This window comes from Hemitrygon akajei, chromosome 20 (genome assembly GCF_048418815.1).
Source record: "Hemitrygon akajei chromosome 20, sHemAka1.3, whole genome shotgun sequence".
In the NCBI taxonomy this organism is placed as follows: domain Eukaryota; kingdom Metazoa; phylum Chordata; class Chondrichthyes; order Myliobatiformes; family Dasyatidae; genus Hemitrygon; species Hemitrygon akajei.
Window position 1 is genome coordinate 67113403 of NC_133143.1, and position 19326 is coordinate 67132728.

The 19326-nt window shown below is 41.0% G+C and overlaps 1 protein-coding gene across 1 annotated transcript in view; it reads left to right on the forward strand.

The window, feature by feature from the left end:
- The window catches only part of ngly1 (N-glycanase 1), a 35105-nt gene that overhangs the window by 8586 nt on the left and 7193 nt on the right, over positions 1-19326 (forward strand). Inside the window, exons 3-9 of the mRNA XM_073024530.1 lie at positions 4271-4486; positions 5974-6136; positions 7576-7795; positions 11289-11410; positions 13434-13579; positions 15140-15250; positions 18101-18271. Coding sequence (XP_072880631.1) covers positions 4271-4486; positions 5974-6136; positions 7576-7795; positions 11289-11410; positions 13434-13579; positions 15140-15250; positions 18101-18271 — 1149 coding nt within the window. The remainder of the gene's footprint in view (positions 1-4270; positions 4487-5973; positions 6137-7575; positions 7796-11288; positions 11411-13433; positions 13580-15139; positions 15251-18100; positions 18272-19326) is intronic.

The following is a 19326-nucleotide window of genomic DNA, read 5'->3' on the forward strand; positions in this document are numbered from 1 at the left end:
ACAGGGCAGTGAGTCAACCAGAGACGAGTGAACCTCACAGAGCAGTGAGTCAACCAGAGACGAGTAAACCTCACAGGGCAGTGAGTCAACCAGAGACGAGTAACCCTCACAGGGCAGTGAGTCAACCAGAGACGAGTAACCCTCACAGGGCAGTGAGTCAACCAGAGACGAGTAACCCTCACAGGGCAGTGAGTCAACCAGAGACGAGTAACCCTCACAGGGCAGTGAGTCAACCAGAGACGAGTAAACCTCACAGGGCAGTGAGTCAACCAGAGACGAGTAACCCTCACAGGGCAGTGAGTCAACCAGAGACGAGTGAACCTCACAGGGCAGTGAGTCAACCAGAGACGAGTAACCCTCACAGGGCAGTGAGTCAACCAGAGACGAGTAAACCTCACAGGGCAGTGAGCTGAACCAGAGACGAGTGAACCTCACAGGGCAGTGAGTCAACCAGAGACGAGTAAACCTCACAGGGCAGTGAGCTGAACCAGAGACGAGTGAACCTCACAGGGCAGTGAGCTGAACCAGAGACGAGTAACCCTCACAGGGCAGTGAGTCAACCAGAGACGAGTGAACCTCACAGGGCAGTGAGTCAACCAGAGACGAGTAAACCTCACAGGGCAGTGAGTCAACCAGAGACGAGTGAACCTCACAGGGCAGTGAGCTGAACCAGAGACGAGTAACCCTCACAGGGCAGTGAGTCAACCAGAGACGAGTAACCCTCACAGGGCAGTGAGTCGAACCAGAGACGAGTAACCCTCACAGGGCAGTGAGTCGAACCAGAGACGAGTAACCCTCACAGGGCAGTGAGTCGAAACAGAGACGAGTAACCCTCACAGGGCAGTGAGTCAACCAGAGACGAGTAACCCTCACAGGGCAGTGAGTCAACCAGAGACGAGTAACCCTCACAGGGCAGTGAGCTGAACCAGAGACGAGTAACCCTCACAGGGCAGTGAGCGGAACCAGAGACGAGTAACCCTCACAGGGCAGTGAGTCAAACCAGAGACGAGTAACCCTCACAGGGCAGTGAGTCAACCAGAGACGAGTAACCCTCACAGGGCAGTGAGTCAACCAGAGACGAGTAACCCTCACAGGGCAGTGAGTCGAACCAGAGACGAGTAACCCTCACAGGGCAGTGAGTCGAACCAGAGACGAGTAACCCTCACAGGGCAGTGAGTCGAACCAGAGACGAGTAACCCTCACAGGGCAGTGAGCTGAACCAGAGATGAGTAAACCTCACAGGGCAGTGAGTCAACCAGAGACGAGTGAACCTCACAGGGCAGTGAGTCAACCAGAGACGAGTGAACCTCACAGGGCAGTGAGTCAACCAGAGACGAGTAAACCTCACAGAGCAGTGAGTCAACCAGAGACGAGTAACCCTCACAGGGCAGTGAGTCAACCAGAGACGAGTAAACCTCACAGGGCAGTGAGCTGAACCAGAGACGAGTAACCCTCACAGGGCAGTGAGCTGAACCAGAGACGAGTAACCCTCACAGAGCAGTGAGTCAACCAGAGACGAGTAAACCTCACAGGGCAGTGAGTCAACCAGTGACGAGTAACCCTCACAGAGCAGTGAGTCAACCAGAGACGAGTGAACCTCACAGAGCAGTGAGTCAACCAGAGACGAGTGAACCTCACAGGGCAGTGAGTCAACCAGAGACGAGTATCCCTCACAGGGCAGTGAGTCAACCAGAGACGAGTAACCCTCACAGGGCAGTGAGTCAACCAGAGACGAGTAACCCTCACAGGGCAGTGAGTCAACCAGAGACGAGTAACCCTCACAGGGCAGTGAGTCAACCAGAGACGAGTAACCCTCACAGGGCAGTGAGTCAACCAGAGATGAGTAAACCTCACAGGGCAGTGAGTCAACCAGAGACGAGTAACCCTCACAGGGCAGTGAGTCAACCAGAGACGAGTGAACCTCACAGGGCAGTGAGCTGAACCAGAGACGAGTGAACCTCACAGAGCAGTGAGTCAACCAGAGACGAGTAACCCTCACAGGGCAGTGAGTCAACCAGAGACGAGTAACCCTCACAGAGCAGTGAGTCAACCAGAGACGAGTAACCCTCACAGGGCAGTGAGTCAACCAGAGACGAGTAACCCTCACAGAGCAGTGAGTCAACCAGAGACGAGTAACCCTCACAGGGCAGTGAGTCAACCAGAGACGAGTAACCCTCACAGGGCAGTGAGTCAACCAGAGACGAGTAACCCTCACAGGGCAGTGAGTCAACCAGAGACGAGTAACCCTCACAGGGCAGTGAGTCAACCAGAGACGAGTAACCCTCACAGAGCAGTGAGTCAACCAGAGACGAGTAAACCTCACAGGGCAGTGAGCTGAACCAGAGACGAGTAACCCTCACAGGGCAGTGAGTCAACCAGAGACGAGTATCCCTCACAGGGCAGTGAGTCAACCAGAGACGAGTAACCCTCACAGGGCAGTGAGTCAACCAGAGACGAGTAACCCTCACAGGGCAGTGAGTCAACCAGAGACGAGTAACCCTCACAGGGCAGTGAGTCAACCAGAGACGAGTAACCCTCACAGGGCAGTGAGTCAACCAGAGACGAGTAAACCTCACAGGGCAGTGAGCTGAACCAGAGACGAGTAACCCTCACAGGGCAGTGAGTCAACCAGAGACGAGTGAACCTCACAGAGCAGTGAGTCAACCAGAGACGAGTAAACCTCACAGGGCAGTGAGTGAACCAGAGACGAGTAAACCTCACAGGGCAGTGAGCTGAACCAGAGACGAGTAACCCTCACAGAGCAGTGAGTCAACCAGAGACGAGTAAACCTCACAGGGCAGTGAGTGAACCAGAGATGAGTAACCCTCACAGGGCAGTGAGCTGAACCAGAGACGAGTAACCCTCACAGAGCAGTGAGTCAACCAGAGACGAGTAAACCTCACAGGGCAGTGAGTGAACCAGAGATGAGTAACCCTCACAGGGCAGTGAGTCGAACCAGAGACGAGTAACCCTCACAGGGCAGTGTGCTGTACCAGTCTGTCCCTCGCTGATACTGGCCACAACCTTTGTTTCTGCTGCTTTGACTTTGCCATATTGAATCTCCTCGAAATGCACTCCAGCAATGACCAAACATCGGCTCATTCCCCTCTTTTGGGCCTGGATCCTGTCACCTCGATTTGCCCTGTGCGTGCCATGCCACAACCGTCCTGCACCTTCGAGTCTTCAGTTCACTTTGCAAAAATGCCAGGTCGTACAGGCACTTCAAAGGCTCAACTCTAAAAGGGAAGTTATAGACTATTATAATGAAGTGATCGTATCTAAGAAAAGGTGTGATTAATACAGTAATTTATAGTTAGTTTGCTACCTGCACCGTCTTAATGACCTAACAAATGGAATATAATGCGGGAAAATAAATGATTGTCCATGTTAACAGGAAAAATAATAAAATGCAGAGGGATTTTGGTGTTTTGGTGTTGACTCATAGAAAGCTAGTATGAAGGTACTGTCATATTAGAGAAGTTGAGGTCACCCACTACAGCACTGTTGTTCTTTCACTTTTCCTTAATCTGATTGCATATCTGTTCATTGATGTCCAAATTGCTATTAGGGGAGTCTAGTATAAGCCCATAGAGAGTGATTGCATCTTTCTTATAAGAGAGTTCTACCCTCTGTAGATGCACCCTCCTTTGAGTGCAGAATTAGAGGAGCTAATGGAATTTTATTGTTTATTACTTGGGAATTGAATACCAAAATACTATACTAGTACAGTATGCTACATTTGTATGAGGTGTTGTTGGGCCATATCTGGATTATAATGAGTAGTTTGTTCTCATAGAATGTAGAACAGTACAACACAGGACCGAGTCCTCTGGTTCAAACATAGTGGGTCAATCAAGTTTAAACAAATGAACCTACTTGCACATAGTCTATATGGTCAGATGGTCAGATCTCTCCATTCCTGGCTTCTGTATGTGCCTGTCTAAAATCCTCTTAAATATTCCAAACCTATCTGCTTCCACTGGCAACATATTCTAGGCAACTGTCATTGTCTATGTAAATCAAGGCATGTTTTGCAAATCTTTTAATCCTATTTCCTATCCTCACTATCACCTGCCAGCTTGTATTTCTCCCCTTCCCCCTACTAATGACTGCAGCCAATGACCTGACCATTTGCTCTAGTTTTCGTATACTGCACGAAATCTGGGAGTAATGATTGATGTGAGGATGCATTAATTGTGATCTACAAGTGATCCCTTCATATATGACTATTAGAATTGTACTAAAAGTTTCATTGATTTGAAATCCACAGGAGGAAACACATCTTGTATTTCCTAAAAATGGTTCAGTACAAAAGCTGCAAAGAGTGAGAGATCTAATTGCTGCTGAAAGGAGTCGAAGAACAGCTGCTAAGAAACCAGACCCAGTATCAACACCGGTTTCAACTTCTGCTCAGCCAAGTGTGCCTGGAATCTCCTTCCGTGCATTGCCATTTTCCAATAGAACACCTAGGCAACCTCCAATTCAGGTATTTGGGCCAGTTACCATGTAAGATGTTTTAATCAGATTTTAATGGGGTAAGTGATTGGTCTTGGAAACAGTGTTCCCTTGGGTGGCCTGGGCATCTAGAAGTGGACTAGGCAAGAATGTGACAGGGTAATTCTCTGAGGAAAACAGCTGATGAGGTACGGTGAATGTGGTGTGTTATTTAAAGCAGAGGTTGATAATGTTCTTGATTAGTAAAGGTATCAAAGGTCATGGGGAGAACACAGGAGAATGGGGTTGTAGGAAAGTATATCAACAATAAATCAGAGTAGCCTCGATGGGTTGAATGGCCTAATTCTGTTCCTCTGTCTTGTGTGTTAGTTGTTTGTTACAAAAGTATAGTCTAGATGCCATGTATTTTGTAGTTTAGACTCAGTGAAACTGTTGGTATTAGTTATCATCACCCTGTACATTTGACAGCAACTTTTGGAGAAGAAGTTTGCATAATTAAGCGCATGTGGAAGGTAATATTAATGATTCCCTATGCCTTCACAGATTACATTGTCTTTTACCCTTTGGTGGCATAAATTTCTGATCTGATTTGATCTTAGTATAGTTAGAAACATTAAAACAGTCTACTTGCAGGAATAATTAGTAGACGTTTTGGGCAGAAACCCTTTATTAGGTCTTAGTCCGAAGCATCAGCTGTTGATTGGTGTCCGTAGGTGCTACCTGACCTGCTGAGATCCTCTAGCATTTTGTGTGTGTTGCTTTGGATTTCCACCATTTGCAGAATCTTTTGAGTTTATGATTTCCTGTTTTTTTTTTGGAGTTTGCAATTTTTAAAATTCAACTTTTTAAAAACAGGCTGTTTCAGTTTCTATTGTGATTTTATGTTCCTGTCTACAATCCATGCATAGTAAGTGAGTTCAAATATTGGTGTTTTTTATTCATCCAAGAACTGATAACTGAGAGTGTCCCATTATGGTTAAAAGAGTGTAAAAGCAATACACAGATCATCTGGTCTTTATAGGAAGTTTTATTTGAGGTTTGCAACTGTCTGCCTTCTGTTAAATATTTCTCCAGTGCCTTGACTTGCTGAGAGCTCCCTTACTTGTTTTGTGAGTAAATAGCATAGTGGGGTAGGAAAATAATAGCATAATTGGTGGTTGGAAAGTCAAGTGGTGTCATGAAGTGGATCATACAAAGGGCAGTGTAAACCTAAAAGTCTGTCTTCCGCAAAAAAAATTTGGGGTGGGGTACTGGGGCCAATTGAACATTTTAAAACACTTTAATTAGTACTTCAAATATTCATAGTTTTAGTAATATCTTTTAAGTTTTTATATATTAGTTATTTTATTATTTAATATATTATATAATTATTATATAGTTACTATATATTAGTTTTATGATGTGAATGTTAATTGCTCTAAAATTCACTTGAGAACCTGCAAAGTTTTATAGAATTTGTGTTTTTGAATTGATTTGCAGCATCATAAATGTTCTCAAATTTTTGTTTTGATTTCTAAGAATTCTGTGAGGAATCTTTTGGCAACTTTAAAAACGCACTTTCAGGAGGTCTTGATGTATGAGGATCCCAGACTTCAGCAAAAAGCCTTGGCCTGTATTCCTGTCCAAGAACTGAGAAAAAGAGCTAATGAGAAGTTATTAAGTGCTACAAAACTGGATCCAGGTATGACATTTGTTTAAAGATATAAATTTGATTGATTAAGAAATGGAACCCAAGTACCAAAAAATGCATGTGGGAAATCTGAAATAAAAACAGAAGATGCTGGAAGTGGTCAGCCCCTGTGTTGGGGGGGAGGGAGGGAGAGAGAGACTCACACACACTCACAATTAATGTTTCCTTTGTCATTTTAAATGTTTTGAATGCCCTGAAGAGAAAAAAAAAGCATGGAGTCAAGAAGATTGGTAAATCATGAGTAGTCAAGTAGAGGCAAGTCCAGACCACTACTCTCAACCTCAAAGAACTATAGAGGCTGTCATTTAAATCTGAGATGGGTGTTTCCAATGAGGAAAAATGAGGATTCTGAGTGACAGTCCAAGTTGAGATCAGTCCTGGTCTCGATGACAGGACAAGTTCAAGAGGATCAGATGATCTATTTATGCCTCTGTTGTTTTCTTCTGCTGCCATACTGCAGGTTGGATTGCAAAGTCATGAATCTGGGCCCATGATTTTTCAAAATGTTAAGTAAGGAGTAAATTGCAAGGGAATGTCACTTGTAACTGGGATCTGTTGCAGAGGCAGATCCACCATACTGTGCATCCCTTGGGCTACAAGGAAGGATTAGAATACCTGCTTCTACAAAATTGGATCTTGCCAACTCAAGTTTAGGTGCTTCAGTCATAGCATTCTACAGCACAGAAACAGACTCCTTTGGCCCATCTAATTCATAGCAAAATATTATTGTGCCTAGTATCATCAACTGGCATCTGGACCATAACCCTCCGTACCCCTCCCATCCACGTACTATCCAAACTTCACTTAAATTTTGAAATCAAACCTGCACCCACCACTTCTGTGCAGCTCATTTCACGCTCGCAACACAGTCTGAGTGAAGACATTCCCACTCATGTTTCCCTTAAGCATTTCATCTTTTACCCTCAACCCAGAATCAGAATCAGGTTTAATATCACTAGTATATGTCGTGAAATTGTTGCTTTGCAGTAGCACTACATTGCAATACATAATAATAAAAGTAAGTAGTATAAAAAGTGGGAAAATACTGAAGAGGTACCCATGGGTTCATTGTTATTTTAGAAGTCTTGATGGTGGAGGGATCGAAACTGTTCCTTAAACATTGGGTTTACCTCTTTAAGCTCTTGTACCATCTCCTTGGTGGTAGCAATGAGAAGAGGGCATGTCCTGGGTGATAGGGGGTCCTTAATTATGGATGCCACCTTTTGAAGGTGTCCTGGATGCTGATGAGGTGAGGCTAGTGCCCATGATGGAACAGGCTGAGTTTACAACATTTTGCAGCTTTTACTGATTCTGTGCTATACCAGACAGTAAAGCTACAAGTTAGAATGCTGTCCCTCGTACTGAACATCTGTAGTAATACTTGTGCATCTTGAGGTCATGAATGCAAGTTCTTTCTTTTCCTCCAAAAGGGACAACAGTAAACCAGGAAGACTTCTTGTTGTTGGAGCTCCTACGGTGGTTTAAAGAAGATTTTTTCCAGTGGGTAGACTGTCTTCCCTGTAGCACGTGTGGAGGAAGAACTGAATCATCTGGTTCACTTCCATCATCCAATGAAGATCAAAGATGGGGTGCTGGAAGAGTTGAAAATCATCTTTGTCGTAAATGTCACACCAGCAATCGATTTCCAAGGTACGTAGGACCATGACATACAGTGCTCTTATGCAATATGACCACTTGCATTAAAACAATTGTCATACATAATTCTCTTTTCTTTGGCTTGAGGATTATAAAAATTATGATATTGTAATTGATGTATTATTGTCATGTACCAAGTTACAGTGGAAAAACTTTGTTTTATATTCCTTCTGGTCAAATCATTCTAAGCATAAGTACATAGAGATAGTACAGAGAGAAAAGCAATAACAGAATGCAGAGAGCACAGCTCAGCATGTTAGGAACAAGCTTCCCCTCTATGTACTTTGTATATACTTCTCACTGCTTCAGTAAAGCAGACAGCATAACCAAAGACCCAACCCACCCTGGACATTCTCTCTTCTCACTTGCCCATCAAATCCTGAAATGTCAAATGTTTATTCATTTCCATGGATGCTGCCTGACCTGCTGAGTTCCTCCAGCATTTTGTGTGTGTTGCAGAAGAAAGAAAAGCCTGAATGCATGTACCACCAGGCTCAAGGACAGCTTCTATTCCACTGTTATCGGACACTTGAACTGACCTATCGTATAATAAGCTGGAGCCTTGGTGTCACTATCTACCTTGTTATGATCTTGCATTTTATCATTTATCTGCATAGCACTTTTTCAGTAGCTTTTACACATTATTCTGCATTGTTATTTTACATTATTCTAGTTCAATACACTGTATAACTATTTGATATGTATAAAGAGTGTGCAAGACACTATCTTGGTGCATGTGACAATAATAAACCAATACTGATATACTGTTACAGTTGAGTATTTGATGTTCAAACTAGCCTAAAGTTTCTTAAAACTCATTTCCAGCCACTCAAGTTTTCAGCAGGAGTACATTTCTTATTAATTCTTAAACATTAATTTGTTTCTTAAACGACTAGTTTACATCTGGTTTCCATTTGAAGTTTACACATTATTCCTTTACCTACAGAGGGATACTGATATCTTAGGTTAACTGTTTTTATGTGTCTACTCTTCTCATATTATATACCGTGATTTCTTAATTTGTGAATGAATGTAAATTATTCTCATGAATTCCTTAGAAGTAAAACAATAATAGCTGTTTTATTTTTAAAAGACTGTGCATCTTTTCCTCAGAAACAAATACTTTATAGATACTAAAGCAGTACAACTTCTTGAATTATATTATAAGCATCTAAAGCCTTTCTGCTAAGGTTAAAAAATATATACTGTATAAAAAATTTAATTTAGTAGTGCAAAAAAAGAGCAGAAAAATAGTGAGGTGGTGTACATGGGTTCATTGTCCTTTCAGAAATCTGTTGTTGGAGTGTTTAATGGGCTGAGTTGATTACTATTTGATTGTAGTAATAAGATGATGTACCAGAATAAGGTGTCTTGTCTTAACCCTAATTTATTATAATGAAAATAGAAAGCACAAAGTAAGTCACAAAGATTTCTGGGCTAATGATTCTCAGTCAGCACTTGATTGTTGCTGTTGTTGGGGAACTCTGAATTTCAACTCACTCATGAAATCACCCTGGTTCTAGGCACCAATCATGATTCCTCAGTCTACTAGGCAAATTCCAAGGAACTAAGAGAAAGGTACCCCAATAAATATGAGTTTCACAAGTGTAGAGAGACACACAGATACAGACAAGCTCTTTGGTTTGTTGTTCTCATGCCATTAACTCAGCTGGTTTCTTTCATTCAAACAACACGTGTTCATTAACACAATGTTCAGCATATCCTTATAAATCATTTAGACACTCGAATGGTCACTCCTTATCCATCAGTCTGCTAAAGTTTTGGATTTAACATTCCTTTAGTTACAAAAGAACATTAAAATTACTAACGCAAACATAAGGAAATCTGCAGATGCAAATTCAAGCAACACACGCAAAATGCTGGAGGAATGCAGCAGGCCAGACAGCATCTATAGGAAGAAGCGCTGTTGACATTTCGGGCCGAAACCCTTTGTCAGGACTAACTGAAAGAAAAGATAGGAAGAGGGATTAGTAATTAAAATTGCTAATAAGTGATAAGCTTGAATCCAAAGAAAAATAATCCATCAAGTCAATTTAACAGACATTGAAAAAGAATTCAATTGCTATCAGTAAACAATTAACATTAACAAACCTGCAGTGTTTGTTACTGTTTTTTGTGCCTACTCTTCTCATATTATATACTGTGATTTCTTAATTTGTGAATGAATGTAAATTATTCTCATGAATTCCTTAGTGAGCTCACAAAGAGTTAAACTGTCATTTTAAACTGTTCAGACATTCATCCAGTATGTTACAAAATTTAATACAACAAAGAGGGGAAAGAAGCTGTTCCTAAAAAGTTGTGTGTGTGTGTCTTCAGGCTCCTGTACCTCCCCCTGATGACAGTAATAAGAAGAGGGCACGTCCTGGGTGATGGGGGTCCTTAATGATGGATGCCACCTTCTGACAATGACCTCGATGCTGGAGAGACTACTGCTAAAATCTTGGTCATGATGCAGGTTTTAACAAGGAACCAAAAAGAAGATAGCTTGCTACTAGCAATGAATTGTAGAACTTGGGACCCAGAAGTGTGAAGTCGCAATCATCAGTAATGATCAGAAGGAATATATGGCATGCCTAAGTGGTAGGATCACAACTTAAGGTTTAGGGTAGAGGGAGGATACTTTGACTGGGGTGGATAAGTTCATTGTTGAAGAAACTGACAACTGGGAAAAAAAGAGTCAATTCTATTTTCTGTCTGTGAATAGAGGTTCAGGGCAAAATTGTCTAATTTTGACAAAATGTTGGGCAGATTTATTTATTTATTGATTGATTGATTAGAGATACTGCATGGAAGAGGCCTTTCTAGCCCTTTGAGCTATGGCACCCAGCAACCCACTGATTTAACCTTAGCCTAATCATAGGTCAATTTCAGTACATCTTTGGACTGTGTGAGGAAACCAGAGCACACGGAGGAAACCATTGTGCACATAGGAAGAAGCATACGAACTTGCTTAAGGCAGCACCAGTTTTGAACTTGGAACTCCAGAATGCCCCGAGCTGTAATACTGTCACACTAACGTGCCCTGATGCCCGTTTACAGTGCTGCTAGAAAGTTTGTGAACCTTGTAGAATTTTCCCTATTTCTGCATAAATATGACCTAAATGTTATCAGATCTTCAACTAAATCCTTAAACTAGATAAAGAGAGCCCAATTAAATAAATAACACAAAAATATACTTGTTAATTTATTGAGGAAAATGATTCAATATTGCACGTTTATTAAGGTATATTTATGCAGAAGTAAAATTCAGCAGGGTTCACAAACTTTCTAGCACCACTATATAAGCAATTTCTTGAAGTAATAGCTGAATAATTACATAGTCAACCTGTGCTGCTTTTGCATACCCATTGCTTCTGGTCTGTCTGTATGGAATGGAAATTGCAAAGTAGCTTACCTTTTGTATCTTTCTTTACATCCATTTGGCAGTGTACTGAAATTGATGTTCATTCTGTGAACTATGCAGGTATAACCATCCAGAAAAATTACTGGAAACCAGAAGAGGGCGGTGTGGAGAATGGGCCAACTGCTTCACACTTTGCTGTAGAGCCCTGGGATTTGAAGCAAGATTTGTCTGGTGTACAACAGGTAATAACTTTTGTTACTGTTGAATTCTGATGCTTTTAATCCAAGGTTCTTTTGGAAGTTGGGATATGGGGGGCGGGGGAAATAAGCATTTGTTGGTTATGGCTGATGGTCTAGGAGCATAGTCAACTATGTGGTACAAAACTGTGGCATATAGTTAGAAAGTGGGGGGGTAAAAAATCTGTTGTGTTGGATTAGAATGTAGGATTGTTATTTTTTTCTTGTATTTTTCTTGTAATTTAATTTACCTATGCTTGCTTATAATGTTTATGTAATCACATACGCATGTAATAGTTCAGTATTTTCTAGAAGTTTCTCAGTTTTTCTGTAGCAGTTGTCTTCCACTTGAATCTGGCTGTTTAGTAGGATAACTGTTATCACTAGAATGTCATCTCTAGTCTTGAGTATGAGATGGCCACAACTTATTTTTGTTTGTCCATGCATCATTTAATAAAACATCTGTAATCAGCAAGTTTTCTGCCTCATTCATGATTTCTGAAAAACCTCTGGATCAGTCTCGCCAGATCCAAGGGTTCCTTCCCCAAAAGCAAGATATTGGTGGAGTAGTTGATTGTGCAATATAATTATTTTCATTGTTCTGCTGCAGAGCACGTTAAAATTAATTTCCCACTTTGCCATTGTGAATGTCAACTCAGAGGTAGCTAATTCCAATAGAAAAGCCACCGAGATGGAGGGTCTCGGCCCGAAACGTCGACAGCGCTTCTTCCTATAGATGCTGCCTGGCCTGCTGTGTTCCACCAGCATTTTGTGTGTGGAGCTGTTGTTTCACCTCTTGTGTAACTGATGAATGGCAAACCGTTTAACTTGAAAAGTTAATTCATCTACTTGGTTATTACTTAAGAGCTCATTCTACTGACCTTTCAGGCTATTTACTTGTACTTCCTGACATCAGATACCTCCTGTACCTAATAAAGTAGTCACTGAGTATATGTTCATGGTCTTCTGTGCTGTAGTCCATTCACTTCAAGGTTCAAGTTGGGTATTCAGAGTTGCTCTTATAACGCGCGGTTATTTGAGTTACTGTTGCCTTACTGTCAGCTTGAACCTGTCTGGCCATTCTCCTCTGACCTCTCTCATTAACGAGGCATTTCTGCCTCACAAAGCTGCTGCTCACTGGATGCCTTTCATTTTTTCACACTATTCTCTGTAAATTCTAGAGACTGTGGTGTGTGAAAATCCTAGGTGATAAGCAATTTCTGAGATACTCATCTAACACCAACAATCATTCCACAGTCAAAGTCACTTGCATCATATTTTTTCCCTATTTAATCTGAACAACAACTGTACCTCTTGACCATGTCTGCATGTTTTAATGGCACATGATTGGCTGATTAAATATTTGCATTAATGAGCAAGTGTACCCAATAAAGTGGCCACTGAGTGTTTATAATGAAGAAATTCTTATCCTAATAAACAATTGTTTAATAGTTACTTTGTTTAAATTATAATACAGGTTGACGTAGTTAACTCTTAATTAAATAAGATCAGGTTGTTTGTATTCAGGATCAGCTTTCAGAACTTAAGCCCAGGTACTTTTACGGAGTTCATTTAGCTGTTGCTGGTGTAATCAGAAGGCCAGCTTTCATTAAGGCAGGGGTGTCAAACTCATTTTAGGTCACGGGCCGGATTGAGCAAAATGCAGCTTCATGCGGGCCGGATCAGTCGGACGCGTGCGAACGCAGCTTTCGTTGCCTCCGTTTTTTCAGCCTGCTCTCATGTGTCTCAGTCTCTGCTATAACTACAAAGTGTTCCACTTTACAAATTCCGTTTCTTATGAAGAAGACTGCCGAATAAACACTAAAAACCCTGAAAACCTGGTACTTGAATAAACTCAGCATTAGCCATATCATACGCCATAGGCGCTTCGATTACTGGGGCCAGCTTTAATAGTAATTAGATATTATCTCGCGGGCCAAAGATAATTCCACCGCGGGCTGGATTTGGCCCGCGGGCCTTGAGTTTGACATATATGCATTAAGGGAACTGAGCTTGGTTATCTTTACAGATCATGTGTGGACAGAGGTTTATTCGGTCTCCCAGAAAAGGTGGTTGCACTGTGATCCCTGTGAAAATGTTTGTGACAAACCACTCCTCTATGAAATTGGATGGGGAAAGAAGTTGTCTTACATTTTTGCATTTTCAAAGGATGAGGTAAAATTTACAATTGTGTCATTCTGTTTGGTTAACAATCATGTTAATGTTTCTGCATCATGATTAAATACAGATTCTAAAGAACAGTACTGGAGAGTTAGTAGCCAGTGTAATAGTTAAAATAATTAAGATTGTTAATTATTAAGATTGTTGAAGTCTTAATTTCATTAAATTTTTGTTATAATTATTATATTTTAGTTAATATTAAAGATTAGCTTTATTTGTCATATGTGCAGTATATCAAAACATACAATGAATTCCATTAAATTGTAAGAATAATTTATTATGTAAACATAAATTGATTTGATTAATATTTAATTAATCATAATTAAATATAAGTATTAATTGAAGTAAATAAGTACTTATTAAATATATTATGTAAAAATAAGGTTTTATGTTATAAAATACCAAATGTACATTTGTTGCAAAGAATAGTTATTTTTTGTTGTTTTAACCCTTTTCTCTTAAAGTGTTTTTTTTCTAAGTTTGTCATTGATTTAAGTTAAGTTGTCAAATTCACTTTGCAAGACTACAAGGAACTTGAAAACCTTTCAGTTGTCTAATATATTTCTCATTGCGAGTGAAGCTGCCAAAGCTGTCTTTCTTTTCTACCTTTGGTTGACCTAGGAATTACTAATGGTCTTCCCTAGATGACAGAGTTCTTTGTATTGATGAAGCCCTCTCACAGTAGTGTTAATGAACATTTCAAGATTCATGTTAAGTGACAATAGTGCAGGGATTGAAAGGAAGCTTGGAGCTAGTGGTTTTCCATAAATATTAATGCTTTTTCTTTATGATTTGAATAGAGTAGGGGCCAGTTAGTGTAGTTGCCCTTGATGTTGGTGATCACTATAGTCAGAATACATTAGTGAAAAAGTACAGATCCAATGCAAAAGGCAGTGATCAGCAGAGGTGCTATATCATGCAAGTATCAGTAATGCTTCTGAATTTTAGATGAGAGTTCTTTTCAGAGATTTGACACAATTTTAGCAATCTGTGGGCTCCTTTGCTGCTACTATTGTTTGTATGACACATGCAGCTAAGATTCTGGTAATGGTCATAGTCATACAGCATAGAAGAGGCCCACCATGCCAATCTTTTTGTTCATCTGCATGAATTCTATTTTCCCACTTTAGGACTGTATCCTGCTCCGCCTTGCCTGTGCAAGTGCATGTCTAAATGCTTTTTAAGTATGATTGTATCTAACACAGGTATCTCCATTCGGTTTTCTTTCATATAAATTCTTTACACCTTTAATCATATTTTCTTCAGCTGCTAATTGAGCAACATAGGAAATCTTCAGTTTTTTTTTGTGTGTTTAAATCCCTCCTTAGCCTCGTCTCCCAACCCACCTCAATCTTGAACTGCTCAGAACTCCTGTGTTACTGTCTCTCAATTACTTTACTACTTTTCTTCTAACTTTGGAGCTTCATCCATCCATGCTGTTTAAAATAGAATGGAAACTTCAGATCTCCTTACTGCTTAATACCCTAAATAAAACTAAAGCTTTTGATCAGTTGTTGAATGAAATTTGTCATAATGTTCCACTTACCCTTTCAGGTGGTTGATGTTAGCTGGAGATACTCATGCAAGCACACAGAAGTTCTGACTCGCAGAACACAACTCAGTGAAGGATTGTTACGAGAAACCATTAATAAATTAAATTCTGAGGTAAAATATCTGTATGGGGTGTAAAGGTGAAAATATATCTGTGCTAAATACAAGAGATTTTGCAGAAGCTGGAAATCTCAAGCATACACACAAAATGCTGGAGGAAGTCAGCAAATCAGACAGCATCTATGCAAATGAATAAAGAGTTGGCATTTCAGGCTGAGACCCTTCATTAGGACCTACATCAATGAGTCCTGAGGAAGGGTCTTGTCCTGAAATGTCAACTGTTTATTAATTTCAATGAAATGAAATGTCCATATTATTTCATATTTCCTTGCAACATGGATGGAGACTATAATGGCCTGGCACACAGTACAATCCCATTCACTCAATAGTTTTGCCTCTTACACTCCTCACATTTTCAACAACTCCTGCACAGAAACTACAGCTTTCGTCCTACATGCTGATGGCACTTTATGTTAATATACCAAACTACATGTTTTGGGATGTGGAACAGTTGAACCATAAGAAATAGGAGCAAAATTAGGCCACCTGCTCGTTGACACTGCTGCTATTTCAATCTTGGCTAATTTTTTATCCTCTCAACCCCATTCTCCTACCTTCTCCCCATAACCTTTGACATGCTTACTAATGAAGAACCTATTAATCTCTGCTTTAAATATACCCAGTGACTTGGCCTTCACAGCCATATGACAATGAATTCCACAGATTCACCATTCTCTAAGAAATTGCTCCTCATTTCTGTTCTAAATGGATGGCTTTGTATTCTGAAGTTGTGTCCTCTGGTCCTGGATTCTCCCGCTATTGAAAATATTGACAATATGCAGTTTACCTGACTATCATAACATTGTCCTCTTACATGCCTTTTTATCTCGTAATTTGTACTCCACATCTTGGATACTGTTCGGAGGCCTGTATGTAACTCCCATCAAGGTCTTTTGACCCTTGCAATTCCTGAACTCTATCCACAAGTATTCTTTTACCTTCCGATCCTATGTCACTATCTTTGGATTTGATTTCATTTTTTTTAACCACCAGAAAGACCCCACCTCCTCTGCCTACCTGCCTGTTCTTTTGATACAATGGCATTCTTAGATGTTAAGCTGCCAACTATGATCTCCTTTCAGTCACGACTCAGTGATACCTATGTCATGCCTGCCAATTCCTAACTGCAGTACAAGATCATCTACCTTAATCCATAAACTGTGTGCTTTCAAATATAACCCCTTCAGTCCTGTTTTCATCACACTTTTTGATTTTGCCCCATGTTACATTTCAACTCATCTAACTAACTGCAATTTTGCCCTATTACCTGCCTGTCCTTTTTCATAATCTCACTATGCACTCCATCTACTTGTATACCAATTGACCCGTGCTCAGCCCTATCACTCTGGTTCCCATCCCCTTGCCAAATTAGTTTAAACCTTCCCCAACAGCTCTAGCAAACCTCGCAAGGATATTGGTCCCCCTTGGGTTCAGATGTAACCCATTCTTTTTGTACAGGTCAGGCTATATCTTCCTCAGAAGATATTACAATGTTCTAGAAATCTTAACCCTGCCCCCTGCACCAGTTGATCAGCCACACATCTGCCAAATCATCCTATTCTTACCCTCACTGACATGTGGCACAGACAGCTATCCAGAGAGTACTACCCTGGAGGTCCTGCTTTTCAGCCATCTTCCATAACTCCCTATATTCCCACTCCAGGACCTCCTCTGTTTTCCTACCTATGTTGTTAGTACCAATATGTACTACAAGTTATGTACCACAACTTCCAGCTGCTTTGTGACTCTGTACTCTAGAGCATGTGTAGATGGAGACAAAGATCTGTGGGCAGCTGAATTTGAGGAAGCTGTTTCACAGTACCTCACAATTGATAGAGTAAGTGACTTCAATGTATGTGTGGTGGCTGGGTCTGTCCCATGCGGTTGTCAAGAAAAGGGCTAACGCTGCAACACTGGATGAACAGAGTCACATTTGCTGAGATTCTCTCCTGCTATTTGAGAGAGGAGACCACCAATGTTATTAGGTGTGAAATCAGCTTAGTTGTTCACTGAGCCAAAACAAGTTTCAAACCTTGGGCATTTAATGATCTGTGATCTGGTCATAAGCAGTTGGAGGAGAAACATCATATTCCATTTGGGTATCCTCCAAACTAATATTGCCACTCTTCAGTTGGAGAAGTAACACCTCGTATTTCGTCTAGCCAACCTGTTGGAATAAACCTTGATTTCTCTAATTTATGGTAATTTCTCTATTCCCCACTCCCCTTCTCCTTTTTCATTCCCCATTCTGGTTACACTCTCACCCTTTCTCCTCCCCTGCTCATACCTCCCTTTGGTTCTTCTCCTCATTCCATTTCTTCTATACTTTACTGTCTTTTCTAATCAGATCTCTTTTTACAGCCCTTTACCTCTTCCCCCATCCCTTAATTCTTCTTACTTAATTCCCTTTTCACCCACCCACCCACCCAACCCCCTCACCTGGTCTCACCTATCACCTGCCAGCTTGTACGCCTTCTCTTATCCTTGCTTCTTTTCCCCTTTGTTTCCAGTCCTGATGAAGGATATTAGCCCAAAATGTCAACTGTTTATTCTCTTCCATAGTTGTTGCCAGACCTGTTGAGTTCCTCCAGCATTTGGTGTGTGTTACTCAAGATTCCCAGCATCTGTAGATTCTCTTGTGTTTAGATTTTGCTGCTGTTGGGGAGGTGTTCAGTTACATTAGGTACTGTCACAAGTGGAAGCATTTAATCTTAATAGAATGATTTTTTATTTAAAGTAAACCTTATAATTAAGGGCACAAATTAATTGAGTTAGATGACTTAATGGTACATGGACCTCTCTGGTTAAGCTGAAATGTGGTTTCACACTGTTTTATAATTGCAGAGAAAACACTTCCTTCCACAAGAGAGGAAACAGGAGCTTTTGGAACGGTACATTGTTGAACTTGTTGAATTCATTTCGCCAAAGACTCCTAAGCCAGGAGAACTCGGTGGGAGGACATCAGGTTCTGTCATGTGGAGAGTAGCTAGAGGAGAAACTGGATCCCAGGCTCAGGTAATCACTATTATTTATTAATCTGTAGAACATGGACAATCACCATCATCATTTTACAATTAAATTTGCCTTTTCGAACATTAACTTTTTTTTTAGCTCATCAAGCATTTATTAAAAGCTTTCCATTTAACAGTCCTCTGGTACATAGTGAAATTTTAAGCCATGTTCTTTTGCATTATAAGTACCAATTAGCATGGAATTTCATAAAACACAGAACAGTACAGCATAGGAACAGACACTTCAGCCCGCAATGTTGTGCTAAACCAATTAAATTAGTAATCAAATGACCAACTAAACTAATCTCTTCTGCCTGCACAATGCCCATATCCTTCCATTTCAGTCACATTCATATGCCTATCTAAACATCTCTTAAAGTCCCTAATGTACCCTGGCTCTAGCACCACCCTTAGCAGCACATTCCAGGCACCCACCACTTCCTGTGTGGAAAATAAAAACTTGCCCCCACATCTTTTTTGAAATTACTCCCTCTCACCGTGAATGCTTAGAAAGGTACAGTACAGAAACAGGCCTTTTGGCCAATCTAGTCCATGCAGAACCATTTAAACTGCCTATTTCCATTGTTCTGCACTAAGACCATAGCCTTCCATACCCCTACCATCCATGTACCTATCCAAACTTCTCTTAAATGTTGAAATCAAGCTTACATGCACTACTTGTGCTGGCAGCTCATTTCTCACTCTCACAACCCTCTGAGTGAAGTTTCCCCTCATGCTTCCCTTAAACTTTTCACCATTCACCCTTAACCCATGACTTCTAGTTGTAGTCTCATTCATCTTCTTTGGCTGTCCATTGATTTTTGATGATGACTGAGGCCTGGGCAAGTTTGTATGGAAGACCTGCAGTTGCCCATGCTGCAAGTCTCCCCTCTCCACGCCACCGATGTTGTCCAAGGGAAGGGTATTAGGACCCATGCAACTTGGCACCGGTGTCGTCGCAGAGCAATGTGTGATTAAGTGCCTTGCTCAAGGACACAACACGCTGCCTCAGCTAAGGCTCGAACTAGCGACCTTCAGATCACTAGACTGACGCCTTAT